We start from the raw sequence: 25,476 nt of genomic DNA on the forward strand, positions 1-25,476 counted from the left end.
CCTCAAGTTCTTTACACCTAGCTGGCTGGCAGGCGAAGAGAACATGTGGAGAAACACAGCCATTTCTTTTTTTTTTTTTTTTTTTTTTTTTTTTTTTTTTTTTTTGAGACGGAGTCTCACGCTGTTGCCCAGGCTGGAGTGCAGTGGCGCGATCTCGGCTCACTGCAAGCTCCGCCTCCTGGGTTCACGCCATTCTCCTGCCTCAGTCTCCTGAGTAGCTGGGACTACAGGCGCCCGCCACCGCGCCCGGCTAATTTTTTGTATTTTTAGTAGAGACGGGGTTTCACTGTGGTCTCGATCTCCTGACCTTGTGATCCGCCCACCTCGGCCTCCCAAAGTGCTGGGATTACAGGCTTGAACACAGCCATTTCTTAAAACTGCCTTGGCCAGGAGTGAGACACATCATTCCGATTGCGAGCATCAGTCACATGGCTCCACTTGGAGGTAGGGAGGTACTAGGAAATGCAGTCTCTGGCTGGGCAAAGACTTCCTGGTTACAGTTCTATCACATCAGAGGATTCGTGGTGTACAGTTAGTTAGCTGCCACTTCTGCAATACCCAAAACGTTGGCATGATTTTGCAGCTGTAAGATTATTTCAACATAGCTAAATCATTGCTGGGATTGCTTACTTTTGTGGTCTAATACTTATATAATACTTAAATGTTTAAGTCTTTCAGAGATTATCTTCCTCCACCTAGTTTTTTTTTGTTTTGTTTACCTTTTTTTCTTTTTTTTGATACAAGGTCTTGCTCTGTCACCCAGGCTGGAGTGTGCCATGGCATGATCATGGCCCACTGTAGCCTCAACCTCCCAAGTTCAAGCAATCCTCCCACCTCAGCCTCCTGAGTAGCTGGGACTACAAGCCTGTGCCACCATGCCTGGCTAATTTAAAAAAATTTTTTAGAGATGGGGGTCTCCCTGTGTTGCCCAGTTATAACATATATAACATATGTATTATATATGTTATATAATACATATATAACATATGTATTATATATGTTATATAATACATATATATATATAAACTCCTTGGTTCAGGCGATCGTCCCACCTAGGCCTCCCAAAGTGCTGGGATTACAGGGCTGAACTACAGTGAGTGGCTTATTTTTTTATATAACAAAAATTATTTATTGAGTGTCTGCTTAGTGATTCTCTTTGGAGCAATGTTTACTTACAGTATAAATTATTACATGACATTTGCATCCATTGGTCCTATTGGCAAACATCAGTTGCAGAGTCTGAAGTTACAAAATCTAAGTTTTTTACTGAGTAAAACCGAAAATGGCTAGCATTTACATAAAAATGAACAATTTTACAAAATAGAGGTGATAATGGCACATAGTCCTAATTAGAAGACTTGCTTTCCTAAGAGCATGTGAGTGCCAGTGTATTTTCAATAGGTTTTGTCTGTTTTTTGACATCTGCTTTTTACAGTGCTGATGATCTCTGTTAATTTCCTGAATGACGCCTTTATCGCATTTCAATCTCTGATTTCTTTTTTCAAAGTTTTGTCTTAAGGCTTCACTGTCTTCATTTGGAAAATAGTGTCATAATCCACAAAGACCTGGAAACAAACACAAGGCATAGAAAAGGCATTGAGGGCCAGGTGCAATGGCTCAGGCCTGTAATCCCAGCACTTTGGGAGGCCGAGGTGGGTAAATCACATGAGGCTGGGAGTTTGAGACCAGCCTGGTCAACGTGGTGGAACCCCGTCTCTACTAAAAATACAAAAATTAGCCGGGCATGGTGGTGTGCACCTGTAATTCCAGCTACTGGGGAGGCTGAGGCAGGAGAATCGCTTGAACCCGGGAGGTGAAGGTTGCAGTGAGCCGAGATCGCACCGCTGCACTCCAGCCTGAGTGACAGAGGGAGACACCGTCAAAAAAAAAAAAAAAAATCATTGAGGTCCTCAGGACAAACTTGAAACAGCTGGGAAGATTTTGTATGTATGAGAAAGACCAGCCTAAAATTGTTTAAGGAACAAGGGAGTTTCTCATCTCAGAGAACAGGAGGTTTCAAGATAGTGGAGGCATGTGGCACATACACAGGTTGGCTGTTTGGGAGGGACAGTGACCCTGCCAATTGTCTCTGGTCCTCCGGCCTCACTGTGTTGGCTGTGTCCTCTCACGGCCACAAGGTGGCAGCAGCAGCCGCGGGCACTGCAGCCTTCCCGGAGGAGCGGTTCTCCGACTCAGGACTACTTCCTTTTTTTTTTGAGACGGAGTCTCGCTGTGTCTTTTTTTTTTTTGAGACGGAGTCTCGCTCTGTAGCCCGGGCTGGAGTGCAGTGGCCGGATCTCAGCTCACTGCAAGCTCTGCCTCCCGGGTTTTTACGCCATTCTCCTGCCTCAGCCTCCCGAGTAGCCGGGACTACAGGCGCCCGCCACCTCGCCCGGCTAGTTTTTTGTATTTTTTAGTAGAGACGGGGTTTCACCGTGTTAGCCAGGATGGTCTCGAACTCCTGACCTCGTGATCCGCCCGTCTCGGCCTCCCAAAGTGCTGGGATTACAGGCTTGAGCCACCGCGCCCGGCCCTCAGGACTACTTCCTATCACAAGCTTAAAAACCAAGGACGCCAAAGAGCTTTTCAAAAAAAAATATATATATATATGTGTGTGTGTAATATATATATGTGTAATATATATGTGTGTAATATATATAATGTTTATCAATATTTATCATTTATAAATGAATAAACTGAAAATTTTAAAATATTGATTTATTTAAAAAATAATAAATCTATTACATGTTAACATACATCACACTTTTTTTTTTTTTTTTTTTTTTGAGACGGAGTCTAGCTCTGTCGCCCAGGCTGGAGTGCAGTGGCCGGATCTCAGCTCACTGCAAGCTCCGCCTCCCGGGTTCACGCCATTCTCCTGCCTCAGCCTCCCGAGTAGCTGGGACTACAGGCGCCCGCCACCGCGCCCGGCTAGTTTTTTGTATTTTTTTAGTAGAGACGGGGTTTCACCGTGTTAGCCAGGATGGTCTCGAACTCCTGACCTCGTGATCCGCCCGTCTCGGCCTCCCAAAGTGCTGGGATTACAGGCTTGAGCCACCGCGCCCGGCCCTCAGGACTACTTCCTATCACAAGCTTAAAAACCAAGGACGCCAAAGAGCTTTTCAAAAAAAAATATATATATATATATGTGTGTGTGTGTAATATATATATGTGTAATATATATGTGTGTAATATATATAATGTATATCAATATTTATCATTTATAAATGAATAAACTGAAAATTTTAAAATATTGATTTATTTAAAAAATAATAAATCTATTACATGTTAACATACATCACACATTTTTATGACAAAAATAACTATATTTTCCAAAAAAAAAATTTAGTGAGAAGTTGGCATTGTTTTACATTTTTACATGTTTTTGATGTCAGCTTCACTGAGGACAGACAGATGGTTTCTCCTATCTGCTTCTCATGCAATCTGTCATACGTCGCACATCATCACATAGCCTCTGGAAGAGTCCAGCGTACACTTGCAAGAGGTGAGAGTGGAAATGACATCTTAGTATTATTATGAAAACAGTTTGACCCAAAGACCCCCGAAAGGGAGAGTCCTTATGCCTCTTTCAAAAGCTAAGAAATGGGCTGGGCTCGGGCGCTCACGCCTGTTTGGGAGGCCAAGGTGAGTGGATCACTTGAGGTCAGGAGTTCGAGACCAGCCTGGCCAACATGGTGATACCCCATTTCTAGTCTCTACTACAAAATTAGCCAGGTGTGGTTGCACGTGCCTGTAATCCCAGCTCCTGGGAGGCTGAGGCAGGAGAATCGCTTGAACTCGGGAGGCAGAGGTTGCGGTAAGCTGAGATCACGCCACTACACTCCACCTGGGTGACAAAGCGAGACTTCGTCTGAAAAAAATAAATACATAATAAAGAATAAAGGCTAAGAAACGGTTTCTGAAAGGCTTCCCCAGTACAGTATCCCCTGTGTGTAACTGACCAGAACTGAATCAATTTGCCTGTTTCTAACGAAAGAGAATAGCATTGGCACGATTTGCTTATAGCAATGACTCTTGAACTTGGTGTGCATCAGAATCACCGGAGGAGTGTGTTAAACCACAGACAGGCCCCCAACAGCAGGGCTCTGATTCAGGAAGTTTGGCATGGAGCCTGAAAATGTGCATTTTTAACAATCCCCATTACTGCTTCTGCTGCTGGGCCAGGGACCACATGGTGGGAACCTCTAGCACAGCCCAGTCAGGATGTGGGGATGCGGCCAGGCTTCCTGGAGTGGACTATGATATGGACACACATGGATATCTTAATAAACTAGGGTTCATTAGCAAGTAAGTCGGGAGAATGGCTGTGGGTACAACCAACAGTATTTGCTATCCTTATATTTTCAGAAAATTTATGGTAGACTCCTCCAAAATAAATGCTTGAACAATGGTCCTGTTAGTGACTTCTTAGTGGTTATTAAGTATATCTTGGATTCACAGTCAAGGGAAGAAAAGGGTGGGGGAGGAAGAAGGGGAAAAAAAGGAAAGTATGGCATAGAGATAGAAATTTAACTTTAGGCCGGGCGCGGTGGCTCAAGCCTGTAATCCCAGCACTTTGGGAGGCCGAGACGGGCGGATCACAAGGTCAGGAGATCGAGACCATCTTGGTGAAACCTAACATGGTGAAACCCTGTTTCTACTAAAAAATACAAAAAACTAGCCGGGCGCGGTGGCGGGCGCCTGTAATCCCAGCTACTCAGGAGGCTGAGGCAGAAGAATGGCGTAAACCCGGGAGGCGGAGCTTGCAGTGAGCTGAGATCCGGCCACTGCACTCCAGCCTGGGCGACAGAGCGAGACTCCGTCTCAAAAAAAAAAAAAAAAAAAAAAAAAAAGAAAGAAAGAAATTTAACTTTAGGGACTAGCACAGTGGCTCACACCTGCAATCCCAACACTTTAGGAAATAGAGGCAGAAATATCACTTGAGCCGGGAAGTTTGAGAACAGCCTGGGCAACATATCGAGACCCCCATCTATTAAAAAGAAAGAAAGAGGTCAGGCGCGGTGGCTCAAGCCTGTAATCCCAGCACTTTGGGAGGCCGAGACGGGCGGATCACGAGGTCAGGAGATCGAGACCATCCTGGCTAACACAGTGAAACCCCGTCTCTACTAAAAAAATACAAAAAACTAGCCGGGCGAGGTGGCGGGCGCCTGTAGTCCCAGCTACTCGGGAGGCTGAGGCAGGAGAATGGCGCAAACCCGGGAGGCGGAGCTTGCAGTGAGCTGAGATCCAGCCACTGCACTCCAGCCTGGGCGAGGGAGCCAGACTCCGTCTCAAAAAAAAAAAAAAAAAAAAAAGAAAAAAAGAAAGAAAGAAAGAAATTTAACTTTAAAATTTCCCAGTTTGGTTTTTTTGTTGTTGCTGTTGTTTTGTTTGTTTTTCTCTTCCTATATAGCCCTCCTCGCTTGAGAAATTTACGTTGGATGAACTTGCTGAGGAAAAACAAAATGTAACTGGGGGCCGAGTGTGGCCCCTTATCCCCATAATCCCAGCACTTTGCAAGGGCGAGGTGGGAAGATTGCTTGAGGCCAAGAGTTCAAGACCAGCTTTGGCTACAGACTGAGATCTCATCTGTACAAAAAATTAAAAAAATTAGTTGGCCGTGGAGGTATGTGCCTGTAGTTCTAGCTACTCAGGAGGCTGAAGCAGGAGGATCCCTTCATCCCTGGAATTGGAGGCTACAGTGAGCTAGGATCATGCCACTGCACTCCAGCCTGGGTAACAGATTGAGACTCTATTTCTAAAAAAAGGGTTTGTTTGTTTTTTTTCTTTTTTTGAGACACAGTCTTGCTCTGTCGTCCAGGCTGGAGTGCAGTAGTACGATCTCGGCTCACTGCAACCTCTGCCTCCTGGATTTAAGTGATTCTCCTGCCTCAGCCTCCAGAGTAGCTGGGATTACAGACAGCCGCCACCACACCCAGGTGGTGTATTTTTTGTATTTTTAGTAGAGACAAGGTTTCACCGGATTGGCCAGGCTGGTCTTGAACTCCTGATCTCAGGTGATCCACCCGCCTTGGCCTCCCAAAGTGCTGGAATTACAGGCGTGAGCCACCACGCCTGGCCCTAAAAAAGTGTTTTCAAGATATTTCTTATGGGAGGTTGGTATAAATATTCCAAACTACAGCAAAGTCATGGGTCGGAAAAGAACCCTATATATATTTCTATGAGTGAACTTCATTTAAAGAGCTATAGGGCTTTCAAGTCGGGAAGGGTCAGGGAACTATGCCCCCTGCGCATTTCACAGACTCTAAAATGGAGGCTGGAGAGATGTAGTAGTGTGCCCAGGTGGTGGCACAGATGAGAACCCAGGCCATGTGACCGTCTATTCTTCAGAAGTCTCGATTAGTTCTTCCAAGTGGTGGTGAACACGAACACAAAACCAGATAGAACAAACAGATTCTATACGACAGATAAGACCAAAGCGTTTAAGGGGATCGCTATTTGAGGGAAGTCATGTCCACTGAATGATGCTTCAGCTACAATAGTCTTCAGGCTCAGACATGACAGCCCTCGGCTGCCAGCTCCATGGCTCTCCCACCCAGCAGCTTCACAGAGGGCAGCCAGCTTCCTGAGGCTTGGCTCCAAACTGGCTCCAGCACCAACACCTCCCGGCCCTGGGCCTCCATGCTGGCTCCTTCCCACGTGGCCCCACGAGTAAATCATGGATTCCATCTTACTCTGCTCTCAGTCACCAAACTTCAAGGCCTCCAGGTCTCCCCTGCCATGGGCCTTGGACAGGTCCAGCCCGTCACATCCTTCATCCTGAGCCTTGTAGAGGAAGGTGTGAGGGTCATTGATCCCTTTCCTCCTAGAGGAATGCAAGTTTCTTTTTTTTTTTTTTTTTGATTTTTTAATTAATATTTTACTTTAAGTTCTAGGGTACATGTGTACAACGTGCAGGTTTGTTACATATGTAAACATGTGCCATGTTGGTGTGCTGCACCCGTTAACTCGTCATTTACAATAGGTATATCTCCTAATGCTAACGAGTTTCTTTTTTTTTTTTTTTTTTTTGAGACGGAGTCTTGCTCTGTCACCCAGGCTGGAGTGCAGTGGCCGGATCTCAGCTCACTGCAAGCTCCGCCTCCCGGGTTCACGCCATTCTCCTGCCTCAGCCTCCCGAGTAGCTGGGACTACAGGCGCCTGCCACCTCGCCCGGCTAAGTTTTTTTTGTATTTTTAGTAGAGACGGGGTTTCACTGTGTTAGCCAGGATGGTCTCGATCTCCTGACCTTGTGATCCGCCCGTCTCGGCCTCCCAAAGTGCTGGGATTACAGGCTTGAGCCACCGCGCCTGGCCAACGAGTTTCTTTTATAAAATCACTCTTCCTCTGTCCTAGAGAACACTTTTTCTTTTTTTTTTTTTTTTGAGATGGAGTCTCACTCTGTCACCTGGTTGGAGTGCAGTGGCACGATCTCAGCTCACTGCAACTTACACTTCGTGGGTTCAAGCAATTCTCGTGCCTCAGCCTCCTGAGTAGCTGGGACTACAGGTGCACACCACCACACCTGGCTAATCTTTTTGTATTTTTAGTAGAGATGGGGGGGGGGGTTTCACCATGGTGGCCAGGCTGGTCTCGAACTCCTGACCTCAGGTGATCCGCCCACCTCAGCCTCCCAAAGTGTTGGGATTACAGGCATGAGCCACTGCGCCCGGCCCCAGGGAACACTTCTACACATCAAGAGGTAGGAAAGCTTTTAGAACACTGCCAGAAAAAAATGTTTCCCAAAACAGTTATGGCTACCTGCCTTAACAGCTGCTTACCTAAGACCAAGTCAGTGCCTTTGTATTGTTGTTGCTGTTTGTTTTGAGATGGTTCCTTGCTCCGTCTCCAGGCTGGAGTGCAGTGACACTATCTTAGCTCACTGCAACCTCTGCCTCCTGGGTTCAAGTGATTCTCCTGTCTCAGCCCCTTGAGTAGCTGGGATTGCAGGCGTGCGCCACCACATCCAGATAATTTTCGTATTTTTAGTAAAGATGGGTTTTCACTATGTTGGCCAGGCTTGTCTCAAACTCCTGACCTCCAGTGATCCGCCCACCTCGGTTTCCCAAAGTGCCGGGATTACAGACGTGATCCACTGCACCTGGCGCCAAGTCACTGTCTTTTGAACTGTCGACCACCCTGCTTAAAGAAAGTGTGGGCTAGGTGCAGTGGCTCCCACCTGTAATTCCAGCACTCTGGGAGGCTGAGGTGGGTGGATTTCTTGAGCCCAGGAGATTGAGACTAGCCTGGGCAACATAGTGAGACCCTCATCTTTTTTTTTTTTTTTTGAGATGGAGTCTCGCTCTGTTGCCCAGGCTGGAGTGCAGTGGTGAGATCTCAGCTTACTGCAAGCTCCACCTCCGGGGTTCACTCCATTCTCCTGCCTCAGCCTCCCAAGTAGCTGAGACCACAGGTGCCTGCCACCATGCCTGGCTAATGTTTTTGTATTTTTAGTAGAAATGGAGTTTCACCATGTTAGCCAGGATGGTGAGACACCCATCTTTACAAAAAAATAAAAACTTAGCCAGGTGTGGTGGCATGCACCTGTGGTCCCACTACTCAGGAGGCTGCAGCAGGAGGATCATCTGAGCCTGGAGAATTTGAGGCTGCAGTGAGCTATGATCACGCCACTGCACCCCAGCCAGGACAATAGAACAAGACCTTGTCTCAAACAAAAAAAGAAAATGTGTACCCAACTATGTGCATCTACTGAGAGTCTGCTCAGAATTCAGGGCCCTAAAGGACCACCTCAGCAATGAAAGGATCGGGAGGAAGGAGAGTGGTGCTTCAACTGTGTACAAAGTACTGCAGCCCGCTCACCTCCTCTCTTCTCCTGGATGGGAAGAAGGAGACAATGACAAAAGCTCTCTTTTCTTGTAAGCCATTTTCTCCCTTCCAGAGTGAGCCAAGCAGTCCTTTTGGTTCTAGATCTTGGTCCAGGTATTATTTTGCTCTGGGAGGCTCTGAGCAGCCTGGGAAGGGGAAGAGTTAGCTGACTAGAGCCTCGAGCCTTTAAGGCAGAGGGTGAGTGGGACCCTGGGTTGCATTCTGTGCGTCCAGCCCAGGCCACCAAAGTCAAACGATAGAAGTAGGTGGGCTAGGCCGGGCGCGGTGGCTCACGCCTGTAATCCCAGCACTTTGGGAGGCCAAGACGGGCGGATCACGAGGTCAGGAGATCGAGACCATCCTGGCTAACAGGGTGAAACCCCGTCTCTACTAAAAAATACAAAAAACTAGCCGGGCGAGGTGGTGGGCGCCTGTAGTCCCAGCTACTCCGGAGGCTGAGGCAGGAGAATGGCGTAAACCCGGGAGGCGGAGCTTGCAGTGAGCTGAGATCCGGCCACTGCACTCCAGCCTGGGTGACAGAGCGAGACTCCGTCTCAAAAAAAAAGAAGTAGGTGGGCCAAGGCTACTTTGCAAGGCCACACACCTCCCGGTGACCGCCCTAGCAGAGGCCCTTCCTTTTCTGATCCAAAGCCCCTTCATAGGTTCCCACATACTTGTTCTCATTTGGACAGTGCCTGGTTCAAAGTAGAAGCTCAATGAATAATCAAAAAGGAACAACCCAGCCGGGCATGGTGGCTCACGCCTGTAATCCCAGCACTTTGGGAGGGCAAGGTGGGTAAATCACGAGGTCAAGAGATTGAGACCATCTGGCCAACATGGTGAAACCCCATCTCTACTAAAAATACAAAAATTAGCTGGGCGTGGTGGTGCACGCCTGTAGTCCCAGCTACTCGGGAGGCTGAGGCAGGAGAATCACTAGAACCTTGGAGGCGGAGGTTGCAGTGAGCTGAGATCGCGCCACTTAAGCCTGGCGACGAGCAAGACTCTGCCTCAAAAAAAAAAAAAAAAAAAAAAAAAAAAGAACAACCCTCCCATACAATTGCTCTCAATGGGACAAAGTTCACCAGCAGGGGCTTGTAAGTGTGTTTCTTCCCAGGTTAAACATTCTTATTTTCTTCATCAGATGTTTGTAAAACTGTATGACGTTGTAAGACAGCTTCTAGAGTCCTCACCATCCTGGCCACCCTTCAAAAGGATGTGCTGCAACTCATCACTCTTTCTTAACATGTGGCTGTGGTGGCCTCCAGAACTGCAGGACAGTCTGCATGAGGCATGGCTGAGCGGAGCACGGCAGGGCTACAGCGTTTCCCCTGGTGCCAGATGCTGGGTTTCCAGTGATGAAGCCTCAGCTAGTGCTAGCATTTTTCACCTTCAGGCATTTTTCACCTTCAGGACACCTTGAAAGGGGAAGGGTTTGCGTCTTATTCTTCAAAAGCTCTGACTCCTCTGCCATCTCCTTATGTCCAGGAGCCAGTTTCCCTATCCCCTTCCTGAGTGTCTTGGTGGCTGAAGGGCTTGAGACAGCGGAAACTTTGGGCTCTGAGTTATATTACAGCCAGGAGGGAGGGCAGTCGCCCAGCAGGCTGCTTGGTGACAGGGAGGCAGAGAAGAGGCCTGTGAGAAGAGCTGCTGAAGCTTCACTGTCTGGATGTCTTAGAGGAACATCATGACCAGGGAGGGGTGCAAAGAAGTGTGGAGAGAAGGGAAGGGAACAGAGGCCAACCCAGGTACCTGGCTGGCTGTGACTGCGGATCCCTTGTGCCTTCAGGCCCAGCCTTAGGGTATGACAGTGGTGCTTAACCACCGCCAGGAGCACAGCCACATTTTAATGAGTGGTCAAGATATACTGTTACCAGAATGCCTATCAGATTCAGTTGGGCTCTGAGCTCACTGTGTGACCCAAGGCAGATGCAAAGGAAAGTTTTATTTATTTATTTATTTATTTATTTATTTATTTATTTATTTAGAGACGGAGTCTTGCTCTGTCGCCCAGGCTGGACTGCAGTGGCACGATCTCAGCTCACTGCAAGCTCCACCTCTCGGGTTCACGCCATTCTCCTGCCTCAGCCTCTCGAGTAGCTGGGACTACAGGCGCCCAGCACCACGCCTGGCTAATTTTTTTGTATTTTTAGCGAAGACAGGGTTTACGGATGGTCTTGATCTCCTGACCTCGTGATCTGCCTGCGTCGGCCTCCCAAAGTGCTGGGATTACAGGTGTGAGCCACTGGGCCTGGCCGGGAAAGTTACTTCAAGAGTAACTTTCGGAGTTCTCCCAGAAGCCACCGCTCTTCCTCTTTCCCTAAGCGGCCTGAGGTAATCTGTGAAAATGGTTCGCTATTCACTTGACCCGGAGAACCCCACGAAATCATGCAAATCAAGAGGTTCCAATCTTCGTGTTCACTTTAAGAACACTCGTGAAACTGCCCAGGCTATCAAGGGTATGCATATTCGAAAAGCCACGAAGTATCTGAAAGATGTCACTTTACAGAAACAGTGCGTACCATTCCGACGTTACAATGGTGGAGTTGGCAGGTGTGCCCAGGCCAAGCAGTGGGGCTGGACACAGGGTCGGTGGCCCAAGAAGAGTGCTGAATTTTTGCTGCACATGCTTAAAAATGCAGAGAGTAATGCTGAACTTAAGGGTTTAGATGTAGATTCTCTGGTCATCGAGCATATCCAAGTGAACAAAGCACCTAAGATGCGCCGACGAACCTACAGAGCTCATGGTCGCATTAACCCATACATGAGCTCTCCCTGCCACATTGAGATGATCCTTACTGAAAAGGAACAGATTGTTCCTAAACCAGAAGAGGAGGTTGCCCAGAAGAAAAAGATATCCCAGAAGAAACTGAAGAAACAAAAACTTATGGCACGGGAGTAAATTCAGCGTTAAAATAAATGTAATTAAAAGGAAAAGAAAAAAAAAAAAAAGAGTAACTTTCAAAGAAAGGTCACGTATCTCAGAATTTCCGGGAGCTTGGTCAGGGTAGTAAGAAGCTTTTCCCAAATTTGACTCTAGAGTTACAGGCCAGCCAGCTGACAAGAGTCACGATCATGAATGCCACATGGGGGACGCTGTTTCTTACAGCGATTATCCTTTTGCAATTATTATGTGATTTTAATTTCTTCAAGTGTGTTGCCAAAATCTACTGTTTAAAAGTATTTAAACACAATAAAATGGGACTAATTGGACATGTGGGATTTCAAAGAACAGTGGAAGGGTCCCCATTACCAGATCTCCCTCCTAATGGCTCCCAAATGCCGCCGATTTCTAAATAAGCAGCAACATTTTTCATTTCACAATTAGCAAGGTTTTTAGAGAAGCGTAAAATGCAGGCCTCCCAAAGGGCTGGGAGGCTCATGCCTGTAATCCCAGCCTTTTGGGAGGTCAAGGCAGGAAGACTGGCTTGAGCCTAGGAGCAATACAGTTGAGACCTCATCTCTACAAAAAGTTTTAAAAATTAGCCTGGTGTGGTGGTGCGCGCTTGTGGTCCTAGCTACTTGGGAGGCTGAGCTGGGAGGGTCACTTGAGCCTGGGAGGTTGAGGCTGCAGTGAGCCAAGATTGTACCACTACATTCCAGCCTGGGCAACAGAGCAAGATCTTGTCTCAAAAAAAAATTCATAACAGATGTAATAGATTATTATAAATGAGTTTTAAAAGTTTTAAATCACTTTCATTCTGAACATGCAGAGGGAGAGTAGATTCCTCAGGGGGCAGGGGTAAGGTAGGGGCCAGAAGGCAAACACTGAGGGAAACAGGGAACAGAAAGAACAGCAAAAATAAGAACAAACAAGGCACAGAGTTTGGCCCATGATAAGCATTTAATAAAACTTAGCTATTATTATCATTGTTATTTTTCAGAAACAGGGTCTCACTCTGTCGCCCAGGTTGGAGGGCTATGGCTTGATCACAGCTCACTGCAGCCTCTAACTCCTGGGCTTAAGTGATCCTCCCACCTCAGCCACCGAGTAGCAGGGGACTACAGGTGTGTGCCACCACCGTGTCTGGTCCTTAGGTATTATTATTATTTTTGAGATGGAGACTCACTCTGTCGCCCAGGGTGGAGTGCAGTGACACAATCTTGGCTTACTGCAAATTCTGTCCCCCAGGTTCAAGCAATTCTCCTGCTTCAGCCTGCTGAGTAGCTGGGACTACAGGTGCCTGCCACCACGCCAGGCTAATTTTTGTATTTTTAGTAGAGACGAGGTTTCACCATGTTCAGGCTGGAGGTATTATTGTTAGTAGAAGTCGTATTTTTTTTTTTTGAGATGGAGTTTCACTCTTTTTGCCCAGGCTGGAGTGCAATGGCACAATCTCAGCTCACCGCAACCTCCACCTCCTGGGTTCAAGTCATTTTTGTACCTCAGCCTCCTGAGTAGCTGGGATTACAGGCATGCGCCACCATGCCCAGCTAATTTTTTGTATTTTTAGTAGAGACAGGGTTTCTCCATGTTGGTCAGGCTGGTCTCACACTCCCGATCTCAGGTGATCCGCCCACCTTGGCCTCCCAAAGTGCTGGGATTACAGGCGTGAGCCACCGCACCTGGCTTATTATTATTATTGAGACGGAGTCTCGCTGTGTTGCCCAGGGTGGAGTGCAGTGGCATGATCTCGGCTCACTGCAACCTCTGCCTCCTGGGTTCAAGTGATTCTCCTGCCTCAGCCTCACAAGTAGCTGGGATTACAGGTGTGTGCCACCATGCTTGGCTAATTTTTGTATTTTTAGCAGTGATGGGGTTTTGTCATGTTGGTCAGGCTGGTCTTGAACTTATGATCACAGGTGACCCACCTGCCTTGCCCTCCTAAAGTACTGGGAATACAGGCATGAGCCACTGTGCTCGGCCGAAGTATTATTTTTTGATTGAGCACCTCTTGTGTGCCAGGCATATATTTTACATGTTTTATTTGACTATTTCAACAGCCCTGTGAGGTAGACATTGTTTTTTGAATGTATGGCTAAAGACACAGCGTTTGGAATATTGTTCTTGTCACTTGTTAGCAAGTGGTAGAACCAGGACTTCAGCGAAGATACTTGCTCCAAAGACATTTGCAAAACCACTGACACTGTGCAAACTGACACAGGCAGAAAACAAACTTGAGGGACTTCTCAGTTTTGCTGAGAGTTGGGTATATTTGTACCCAAGAAGTGCTGGATAAAAGAGAGTTTATACGTGTGGGTCTTACGGAAAACTGTGGTATTAGTAGAAGAGTAGTTTCAAGGTGAGTATTATTTTTTTCATTTTGCAGAAGAAAGAACACCTGTATTATTCATTCTTGATGGTATTTGTTATATCATTTTTATACTGTTATATAGATTGTATTTATTGAGCCAAGAAAGTTCATCTTTAATCCTTTTGTTCTTTAGTCTGACAGCAAGGGTCACATTTTCCATAATTTGCTCCAGGTCAGGGAAATGCATGCTGATCCCTGATCTGTGTGTGTGTGTGTGTGTGTGTGTGTGTGTGTGTGTGTGTGTGTGTGTGAGAGCACACGCAAGAGAGAAAGCGTTTTTTTTTTTTTGTTTTTGTTTTTTTTTGAGACGGAGTCTCGCGCTGTGTCACCTAGGCTGGAGTGCAGTGGCGCGATCTGGGCTCACTGCAAGCTCCGCCTACCAGGTTCACGCCATTCTCCTGCCTCAGCCTCCGAGTAGCTGGGACTACAGGCGCCCGCCACCACGCCCGGCTAGTTTTTTGTATTTTTAGTAGAGACGGGGTTTCACCATGTTAGCCAGGATGGTCTCTATCTCCTGACCTCGTGATCCACCCGACTCGGCCTCCCAAAGTGCTGGGATTACAGGCTTGAGCCACCGCGCCCGGCCGAGAAAGAGTTTAAAAAATGTTATGTAGGCCGGGCGCGGCGGCTCAAGCCTGTAATCCCAGCACTTTGGGAGGCCGAGGCGTGCGGATCACAAGGTCAGGAGATCGAGACCACAGTGAAACCCCGTCTCTACTAAAAATACAAAAAATTAGCCGGGCGCGGTGGCGGGCGCCTGTAGTCCCAGCTACTCAGGAGGCTGAGGCAGGAGAATGGCGGGAACCCGGGAGGCGGAGCTTGCAGTGAGCCGAGATCGCGCCACTGCACTCCAGCCTGGGCAACAGCCTGAGACTCCGTCTCAAAAAAAAAAAACAAAAAACAAAAAACAAAAAAACCAAAATGTTATGTATAGGCAGGACACAGTGGCTCGTACCTATAATCCCAGCACTTTGGGAGGCTGAGGCGGGTGGATCACCTGAGGTCAGGAGTTCGAGACCAGCCTGACCAACATGGAGAAACCCCATCTCTACTAACAATACAAAATTAGCCGGGCGTGGTGGCACATGCCTGTAATGCCAGCTACTGGGGAGGCTGCAGCAGGAGAATTGCTTGAACCTGGGAGGCGGAGATTGTGGTGAGCTGAGATTGCGCCATTGCACTCTAGCCTGGGCAACAAGAGTGAAACTCCGTCGCAAAAAAAAAAAAAAAAAAAAAAGGGCCGGGCGCGGTGGCTCAAGCCTGTAATCCCAGCACTTTGGGAGGCCGAGACTGGAGGATCACGAGGTCAGGAGATCGAGACCATCCTGGCTAACACGGTGAAACCCCGTCTCTACTAAAAGATACAAAAATATAGCCGGGCGAGGTGGCGGGCGCCTGTAGTCCCAGCTACTCGGGAGGCTGAGGCAGGAGAATGGCGTAAACCCGGGAGGAGGAGCTTGAGTGAGCTGAGATCCGGCCACTGCACTCCAGCCTGGGCGACAGAGCGAGACTCCCTCTCAAAAAAAAGAAGAAGAAGAAGAAAAAAAAGTTACATATACATTTTGGCCAGGCGTGGTGACTCACGCCTGTAATCCCAGCACTTTGGAGAGGCCAAGGTGGGCAGATAACCTGAGGTCAGGAGTTGGAGACCAGCCTGGGCAACATGGTGAAACCTCGTCTCTACTAAAAATACAAAATTAGATGGGCACGGTGGCAGCGCCTGTAATCCCAGCTACTCAGGAGTCTGAGGCAGGAGAATTGCTTGAACCTGGGAGGCGGAAGTTGTAGTGAGCCGAGATGACACCACTGCATCCCAGCCTGGGCGACAGAGCGAGACTCCGTCTCTCTTTTTTTTTTTTTTTTTTTTTGAGACGGAGTCTCGCTCTGTCGCCCAGGCTGGAGTGCAGTGGCCGGATCTCAGCTCACTGCAAGCTCCGCCTCCCGGGTTCACGCCATTCTCCTGCCTCAGCCTCCCGAGTAGCTGGGACTACAGGCGCCCGCCACCTCGCCCAGCTAGTTTTTTGTATTTTTTTAGTAGAGATGGGGTTTCACCGTGTTAGCCAGGATGGTCTCAATCTCCTGACCTTGTGATCCGCCCGGCTCCCAAAGTGCTGGGATTACAGGCTTGAGCCACCGCGCCCGGCGGAGACTCCGTCTCAAAAAAAAAAAAAAAAGTTATGCACATATTTTAAAGTAACTCTGTCTAGAAGTTTTAAATTTTGAAGGACCATATTCTTCCTTTGATCTCTCCACAGTATTTAACACAATAGTGAGCACTAAACTGAAGTGCAATACTAATTACATTGAATGAAGATTATCTTTTAAGGTACTTTAAGACATAAATGCAGTTTTATTAAAGTTTTCAAAATTAAGTTTCGGAGTGCTTATAAAATAGCATCAAATAATGCTGATCTTAATACTTTTATTAAGTGCATTTTACATATATAATATATATATAATCTTTTTGAGACAGGGTCTCACTCTGTCACCCAGGCTGGAGTGCAGTGGTGCAATCTCGGCTTCCGGCAACCTCTGCCTCCCGGGGTTCGAAGGATTCTCGTGCCTCAGCCTCCAGAGTAGCTGAGACCACAGTTAAGTGCATTTATATTTATTCAAACATGAGGCAACTATTCTTGTTTTAGTTACTTTTAAATTAAAATTTAATTTTCTTTTGTTAAAGCCGAGTTTCGCTATGCTCAGGATGGAGTCCACAGGCATGATTATAGCTCACTGCAGCACCCAGCTCCTGGTCTCCAGGGATCCACCCGCCTCAGCCTCCAGAGTAACTGGGACTACACGCCACGCTTGGTTTACCTTTTTTAAAATAAAAAAAGTCTAGGTAGCATTTGTCAAAATTTATAAAATAAGGTCAAGTGTAGTGGCTGATGCCTGTAATCCCAACACTTTGAAAGGCAGAGGCAGGAGGATCACTTGGAGCCAAGAGTTCGAGATGAGCCAGGGCAACAAAGCGAGACTCCTACACTCAAAAAAAAAAAAAGTCACAAATGAGCTGGGCACGGTGACGGGTACCTGTAGTCACTAGCTACTCGGGAGGCTGAGGCGAGGCATGGAATTTCAGAATTTAACAAACTCGGTCCAACATTTTTTTTTTTTTTGACAATAGTCACAGAATCAGGAATTCTTAAGTCTGAAACGGATTCGAAAACTTTTGCAGACAAGCAAACTAGAAAACAATGCTGAGCCCTTGAGGAAGAGTGGCTGCTATTCCTAACCATATGGGGCCTCTAATGCTGCAAATCAAGGAAAAAAGAATGCTGCTTTTGTTGTTGTTGTTTTGTTAACCACACGTGTGAAGAGTCACACAATCAGCTATGCTATTTCTTTGCACAAGCTGGAAAAAGGAGAGAGTATGAAGTTTCGTTGTTAACAGGACATCCATTTAACAGGAGACGGAAGGCTGTGAATTGTTCTTCCCTAAGTTAAAATGACGCTATCCAGTCCTTTCTCCATAGACAACTGAATAAGAGATCCTCTGTCTGGGATGTCACCATCGCGGCCACTCCGGTGACCGTTTTCCCGGGGAGCTGCGCGGGTCGGTGGTGCCAGCGCCTCTGTGCTCCCGGCGGCTTTCCCTGTAAGACATAATGGGACTGGGACGTCCACTTCCGGCTCAAACGAAGTTCAGACGGCTCGCTAGCGGCGCGGTGCCCGGGTGCTGAGGCCGTCCCGAGCCAGGAGACTGGAGGCCTAGGCCCGGCACTGTGGGCATCGTGGGCACCGTGGCGCGGTGCGGGCCGGGGGCGGGGGTCTCCTGGGGTGGCGGCGCCTGGGGTGCGAGCAGGTGGCTCGGGCAGGCGGCGGCTCCGGTGGCGGGCGGCGCGGCGGCCCGCGGCGGGGCGTGGGGCACGCGAGCCCTAAGCCGGGAAGGAGGGCGGCCGGGGGGCGCCAACGGCCGGCGGCGGGGGCCGGAGCGGTAGCGCCGGCCGGGGAGGCGCCGCTCGCCGCGCCGGGTCACGTGGCGCGGTCACGTGGCGCGCAGCCGGGCCGGCGGCGGCGGCGGTGGCGGTGGAGGGAGGCGGAGACTCGGCCGAGACGCTGGGGGAGGCGGCGGCGGCGGCGGCGACGCGGGGCTGCCGGAGGCGGAGAGGCGCGGAGGAGCCGCTGGGGCTGCCGCTACGGCCGCCCGGAGGTGAGCGGGCGCCGGGCCGCTGTCGCCGCCGCGGCGGGCTGGGCGCCGCGCAGTCCCGCGGGAGGGGGCGCCGGCCCGAGCGCCGTCCCTGCCCCGCCGGGCGTGTGTCCCCCTGCGGCGGGCCCCGGGGTCGGCGCGGCGGGCTTGGTGAGCGCGGCGGGCGGGGGTCGGGGCGGCGGCTGCGGGAGTCTCGGGAGGGGGCGGCGCGAGGGGGCGTCTGACCCGGGCCCGGCGGCCGTGGCCGCTGCTTGGCTGTGGGAGCCTTTTGTCTCCGCGTGTGAGAAAATGGGGCGAAAGCTGAGCGCGGGGCGGGCGTGCTTGTGGGGTGGTGCGTGTGGTGTGTGTGTGAGATCGGGAGGCGTTTGGCTTGGAGCCATTTTTTTTTTTCTTAATTGTGGAGACAGAAAATCCCTGAAAACGGTTTCCCCAGGGAGACTGGGCTGCGCTCCTCCTCTTCCTCCCCGGCGTCGGGCCCTAGCGGCTTCCCCGGCCGCGCCGCCACCTCCCCTGCCGGGCCGGTCTCCCCAGCCCGCCCGCCCCACCTTCCGCGAAGCCCCCGGGCAAGCCGGGTGTCTGCAGAGCGGGCCCGGTCACCTGTCGTGGCAGCTGCATGGAAATCCCGGCGCTTCTGCTGTCTGGAGTCTGTGCTGTTTCCTCTGGCAAATCACGGAGATTCTGCTCCCAGCACCAACCCTTCCTCTTTGCCATGCGCTCCACAACACGGAGCAGGACGCCGATTCCAAAGTTTGACCCGCTTGGGATAATTAGCTGGAAGGTGTCTACTTCTTCCTGTGGTGACACCGCTTCAGGGGTGGGAAGGTGAGAGTGGCCTGGCTTTGTGGAAGGAAGTGAGGGTGACACAGCCCTCTCCGGGGTTGATGTCCGTTAGGGACCTATTCCTTCTACCTGCTGAACTGCCCTTGTCATCAGAAAGTCTCTTAAGACTTTCCCGTCGGGGATAATCAACTCCCCTCGCCAGGAACTGTCTCCTGGATCTCTTTGGGGTCTCCCCCCACCCCCCTTTTGTTTTACAGTAGTTCAGCACCTTAAGGATATCCATTAAGTCATTGCCATAGGCAGGTTTATGAAAAAGCACAGAGGAAGTTATTTCGAAGGTTTTGAAGAACATAAAAACCCGTTGTAGGGGTGGGTGTGAGTGCCTTCCTTTGTGCCTCTTCCTCCGTGTCTGGGGTCTCCATTTCTCAGTTGAAGTTCTTGCAGACAAACCCGCTGGGAATGGTGCCGTGGTCCTGGAAAGTTCTCCCCGGGCTCCGCAGCGCCAGATTGCTGGGGTGTGAGATCGTGATGGATGACAAGTGATAGGGCACCTTGCACATAGCCAGGCTGCAATCCAGAGAGGCCACGGGCAGACTCATCTCGCGTTGTGCAGTGATAGCCACGTTCTGAATGGGAAAGTCACAAGTGTCCTGTCTTCTAGTGAAGTCCTCGTTAGATAACTGGCATGAAAGTGCTGATATGAATAAATTGTGAATAGCTAAATTTGATGTTTAGTTCCTCAGTTGGAAGAATAGTACTTAATTTGTATGAAAGTTGTTAGACGATGTGAATTTCCTTTAAGAATTTTAAGAGCCAGGCCGGGCGCGGTGGCTCAAGCCTGTAATCCCAGCACTTTGGGAGGCCGAGGCGGGCGGATCACAAGGTCAGGAGATCGAGACCATAGTGAAACCCCGTCTCTACTAAAAATACAAAAAAATTAGCCGGGCGCGGTGGCGGGCGCCTGTAGTCCCAGCTACTCAGGAGGCTGAGGCAGGAGAATGGCGGGAACCCGGGAGGCGGAGCTTGCAGTGAGCCGAGATCGCGCCACTGCACTCCAGCCTGGGCAACAGCGTGAGACTCCGTCTCAAAAAAAAAAAAAAAAAAAAAAAAAAAAGAATTTTAAGAGCTGTATATTAGGGCTGTAGAAGTAGCAGGTTTATTTATTTTTGGTTTTGTTTTTTACATTATGTGGGGAGGTGTTGGCTTCCAAAGTTAAAGTCCGTAGTGCTGAATTAGAGGGAGGAATATGGGGAAAAATGTTTTCAACACAATGGAACTTTCATACATGGAAGATGATTAGGAAGTCATGATTACTTCCCGTGGTTGAGAAATACGAACTTTATGCATTTACTATTGTTTAGTTTAAAATAGTGTCCTCTTCATTTAGAAAGTTTGTGTGTATAAATCATATTTAAATCATATTTACCTTTCAGCCTTGCATATGGAGTTCTAAGAGTGCTAGTTTGGTTATTCACAGTTTTTTACCTACCAAAACTCTGAATAGAAAAAGATTTTTAACCCATAAAGCAATGTGTGGTACCCGAAGCCTGTTTTAAATGGAATCATCCAACATTGACGCTGAGATGGCGAGTAATGAAAGAAGGATCAGGCCAAATTTCAGCCCTCTCACTGGATAGTTTATAGGACAGTGGGAAGCCCAGGTTTTCTTTTTGATTTTGCTATAGATTCCAGTATCTGAATTCAGGAAGGTTTGTGGAGTGGCTACCATGTACATGGCTAAGCTAGGTGGGAATGTTTCTTCATCTCTTCTACTCATTTACAGCATCAACTAACAATCTCCTGGAGAGAGTGAAGATATAGAGTGGCTCAACTATGCATGTGATTTGTAAAACGCATTTAAACATTGAGTTTAAACGCATTTCTCTTAAGAAATGCTGTGTTTTAGTTACTGCATGGGTTTCTGTTTAGGATTCTGTGAAGCATTTCAGTATTACCAAAAGCCTTACAGAAATTGTACATTTGTCTGTAGTTGAGACTGCATGGAATATGTAATTAAAATGTCAAATTTTTAAAATTTGGCTGAGATAGTGTTAATTTAGTTTCTAAATTCTAACATACTAATTTTTTTGTGGTAAAATGTGCGTGCCATAAAATTTATCACCCTGGTTGGGTGGGGTGGCTCACGCCTATAATCCCAGTACTTTGGGGGGCTGAGGCAGGTGGATCCCTTTAGGCCAGGGGTTCGAGACCAGCCTGGCCAACATGGTGAAACCCTGTCTGTACTAAAAATACAAAAATTAACCACTCATTGTGGCACACACCTGTAATCCCAGCTACCTGAGAGGCAGAGGTGAAAGAATTGCTTGAACCTGGGAGGCTGAGGTTGCTGTAAGGTTGCAGTGAGCAGAGGTTGCACCACTGCACTCCAGCCTGGATGACACAGTGAAACTCTGTCTCAAAGAAAAAGAAAAAAAATTTTAAGTGTATGGTTCAGTGGCATTAAGTACATTCATGTTGTCATGCAACCATCACTTCTGTCTAGAACTTTGTTCAGATTCCCAAACTGAAACTCCAGACCTGTTAAACCCAAACTCCTTGTTTTCCCCTCCCTGCATCCCTTGGAACTCACCCCTCTATTTTCTTTTTTTTTTTTTTGTTTTTGAGATGGAGTCTCACTCTGTTGCCCAGGCTGGAGTGCAGTGGCCGGATCTCAGCTCACTGCAAGCTCCGCCTCCCAGGTTCACGCCATTGTCCTGTCTCAGCCTCCGGAGTAGCTGGGACTACAGGCCCCCGCCACCTAGCCTGGCTAGTTTTTTGTATTTTTAGTAGAGACGGGGTTTCACCGTGTTAGCCAGGATGGTCTCGATCTCCTGACCTCATGATCCGCCCGTCTCGGCCTCCCAAAGTGCTGGGATTACAGGCTTGAGCCACCACGCCCGGCCTCACCCCTCTATTTTCTATCTCTACGAATTTGACGACTCTAGGTACCTCATATAAGTGGAATCACACAGTAATTGCCCTTTCATGACTGGCTTATTTCACTTAGCATGATGTCCTCAGGGTTCATCCATGTTATAGCATATGTCAGCATTTGCATCCTTTTGTTCTTGCTGTTGTTTATAGAGACAAGGTCTCATTATGTTGCCCAGGCTGGTCTTGAACTCTTGGGCTCAAGCAGTCCTCCCAGCTAGGCCTCCCGAAGTGCCCGGTTTACAGGCATGAGCCACCACGCCCAGCCGAATTCCCATCCTTCTGAAAACTGAATAATATCCCGTTGTATGTATATACCACATTTTGTTGATAAACGTTTTAGATTTTTGTATACTAAGTGTTAGTAACTGTGGTACTTCATGATGATCAGGAACCTTGTATTTGACCTTAGTGAAAAGACCATGAGGCAATGATCAGGAACTCTGACTAGAAGTTATAGAACACTTGTTTTATTAAAACAAATTTAATTAAATGAGTTAAAACAAATTAATTATTTAATGCATAGAAACTCTTTAAAATAAGGATCCATGGGGAATAAAACCAATAAGTGTGTTAAATCCTTGGTGGGTCCTATCACTTCCCTTCTATGTGGATGATGACATTTACAGCACATCTTTCTGAAGTTGCGACTGATGCAGATGTTGTTGTTTTTAATTCCAGCTAATGTTACAGTGGTGGTATATTTCGCTGAATGGAAAGGTATATTCATTTACAGGACTCCTTTAAAATTCAATAAATCTTAAAGGGAAATATAGGTAAATGTTAATAGAATTCCAGTATGGGAAAAGTCTTTCTAAGCTTAACACCAAATAGAAACCTATAAAGTAAAAGATTTGACAGCAGTTTTTACAGCGTATGTTATTTTCAGTGTCTGTATAGTGAAGAATGGCAGGAGCAAAAAGACAAATGACAAACTGGAAAAATATGTGCAACATATATTAAGCATCTCAATTTATATAGAGCCATAAAAATCAATGAGAAAAAGATGAACAGTTCATTAGAAAAATGGGCTAAGGACATGAACAGATCTTTTTTTCTTTACATTTCAACTTTTTATCATGGAAATCTTTTTTTTCTTGTGGCCATTCATTTAGTTAAGTGAAGAACGTCAATGTATTAAGAAGGTCCCTCTTTATCACATGATATTTCTTAGCAGATATTTTGGAATGCTCAGAAGATTCCACTTCCAGTCACCTAAGGCCTCCTAAGACATAATTTAAAGTGGGACTTGAACAGAAGTGTCTTCAGACTCTAACTGAAATAGTAGAAGTAGTTTCTGTTTAAATCCTGGAAAACCTTAGATAAGGTTTGTGAAACTGAAAAAAGATCAAATCAGCACACACAGATAAAGGATACAACAGATACCAAGATGGGTAAATGCCCGATTTTTTTTTTTTTTTTTTTTTGAGATAGGGTCTTGCTCCGTCACCCAGGCTGGAGTGCAATGGCCCCATCTCGGCTCACTGCAAGCTCCGCTTCCCAGGTTCAAGCAATTCTCCTGCCTCAGCCACTTGAGTAGCTGGGACTACAGGTACATGCCACCACACCCAGCTAATTTTTGTATGTTTAGTAGAGACAGGGTTTCACTGTGTTGGCTAGTTTGGTTTTGAACTCCTGACCTCGTGATCCACCCGCCTTAGCCTCCCAAAGTGCTGGGATTGATTACAGGCGTGAGCCACCACGCCTGGCCGTATTTTCAGTCCTTATAATCTGTACAAAGCTATGAGGCAACCAGTAGACCGTATCTCACTAGGCAGACTTTGAGGAAGATGTTTCCCATTTGAAATACAAGAAATTATTTATGAAAATAAGGAGATGAAGAGGGAGAAGTTCTGTGCTTCTTGCTGTATTTACCTTTATTATATTCCTTTTTTTTTTTTGAGACGGAGTCTCGCTCCTGTCTGGAGTGCAGGAGCCGGATCTCAGCTCACTGCAAGCTCTGCCTCCCGGGTTCACGTCATTCTCCTGCCTCAGTCTCCCGAGTAGCTGGGACTACAGGTGCCCGCCACCACACCCCGCTAATTTTTTTGTATTTTTAGTGGAGACGGGGTTTCACTGTGTTAGCCAGGATGGTCTCAATCTCCTGACCTCATGATCCACCTGCCTCGGCCTCCCAAAGTGCTGGGATTACAGGCGTGAGCCACCGCGCCCAGCCTGCTGTTTCTTTTTTTGTTGCTGGAGCCCCTGCAGGTTTCTGGTGTCTTGGGGGTATGATGTTACTTGTAGAGGCAGATAGTGTCGCTGCACTGCCAGGTCCTGGGGAGGTGGGTGGGCTGCTCACAGTTTTATTGGCATCCAGTTCAGATGAAGCTCCTGCAGTTGCACCCTGGGTCCCTTTTCCAATCTGATCCTTCTTTTTACCTTTCCTTCTTCCCCAGATAGAAAGAACATTCTCGCATTGGCAGCCATCTTTCTAGATCTGGGGTAACTTTTGGGTCATAAATCTTTTTTTTTTTTTTTTTTTTTTTTTGAGACGGAGTCTCGCTCTGTCACCCGGGATGGAGTGCAGTGGCCGGATCTCAGCTCACTGCAAGCTCCGCCTCCCGGGTTTACGCCATTCTCCTGCCTCAGCCTCCCGAGTAGCTGGGACTACAGGCGCCCGCCACCTTGCCCGGCTAGTTTTTTGTATTTTTTTAGTAGAGACGGGGTTTCACCATGTTATCCAGGATGGTCTCGATCTCCTGACCTTGTGATCCGCCCGCCTCGGCCTCCCAAAGTGCTGGGATTACAGGCTTGAGCCACCGCGCCCGGCCCATAATTCTTAGGCAGTTTTGCCTTGTTTTTCTTTTTCAAATCTCCCTTTCCTTGTTCCTTTGGTTGACTATCTCTAGTAACTTTTCCACCCTTCCAAATGTACGTGGCACCAGGAGAATTTTCAAGAGCCTCAACATCTACTTTTAGAGACATGCTATCTAATGATGGCAAGTGTTTACTAAGAGCTTTGCCTTTCTCTGGATCTACAAGTGAGTAAGCAGAAATAAGCCATGCCAGGGTGTGAATATCTTTTGGATTTTGTTTCCATAGCTGTTCTAGGTCACTAATTGCCTCCTCCTCCTGCCCATATTTGAGCTTGAAGTTTGCAGCTTCTCTTATCAAGGACAAATGAGCAGGAGATTTGGGCTGATGGTTTTGATACCACCGGATAGCTTGTGTGAAGACATCAGTGGTACTATTAATATCTTCTTTGTGGCAATACATGGTCGCTAATGCAGACCCCATGCCTGGCTTCTGCTTTAACTCCTCTATGCTTCTCAATATTAGACATGCTAAGAAATAGTCTCCTGAGAAATTTTCAACTGTGCCATGGTCAGCTTAATTTCATCTGCATTTTCTTGATGCTGATCTGAAAATTCCTGAAGCAGCTCTATTGCTTTTGTGTGCTGCTTTTCACACAGAGCTGGGCGGCTTGGATTAACACAGGTAAGAGATGCTCGGGACTGTGAGACTGTAAACAGGCAGATATTTTGAGGCAGTGTTTGGCCTGGTTTGTGTACATAGCAAGTAATACCTTGTTAA

The 25,476-nt window shown here is 47.8% G+C and overlaps 2 protein-coding genes and 1 pseudogene across 4 annotated transcripts in view; 2 read left to right on the forward strand and 1 right to left on the reverse strand.

The window, feature by feature from the left end:
* Positions 1–11,120: 11,120 nt before the first annotated feature.
* LOC139363338 (large ribosomal subunit protein uL22) lies at positions 11,121–11,778 on the forward strand. The gene has a single exon (XM_071096650.1). It carries the CDS (start codon positions 11,174–11,176, stop codon positions 11,726–11,728), a length of 555 nt encoding a protein of 184 aa, XP_070952751.1. The 5' UTR covers positions 11,121–11,173; the 3' UTR covers positions 11,729–11,778.
* A 6,072-nt stretch (positions 11,779–17,850) lies between these two features.
* Positions 17,851–25,476, forward strand: part of LOC105478743 (TUB like protein 4) — a 287,369-nt gene continuing 279,743 nt past the window's right edge. The window contains exon 1 of one of the 3 annotated variants that reach the window (XM_071096652.1): positions 17,851–18,231. The gene's annotated coding sequence lies outside the window, so the exon portion shown is untranslated. Of the gene's footprint in view, positions 18,232–18,355; positions 18,379–25,476 lie in introns of those variants that run through there. The other 2 variants (XM_011736357.2, XM_071096651.1) reach the window with 2 other exon arrangements.
* Positions 19,434–25,456, reverse strand: LOC105478800 (signal recognition particle subunit SRP72 pseudogene; annotated as a pseudogene).

The sequence above is a fragment of the Macaca nemestrina genome, chromosome 5, assembly GCF_043159975.1.
Source record: "Macaca nemestrina isolate mMacNem1 chromosome 5, mMacNem.hap1, whole genome shotgun sequence".
NCBI lineage: Eukaryota > Metazoa > Chordata > Mammalia > Primates > Cercopithecidae > Macaca > Macaca nemestrina.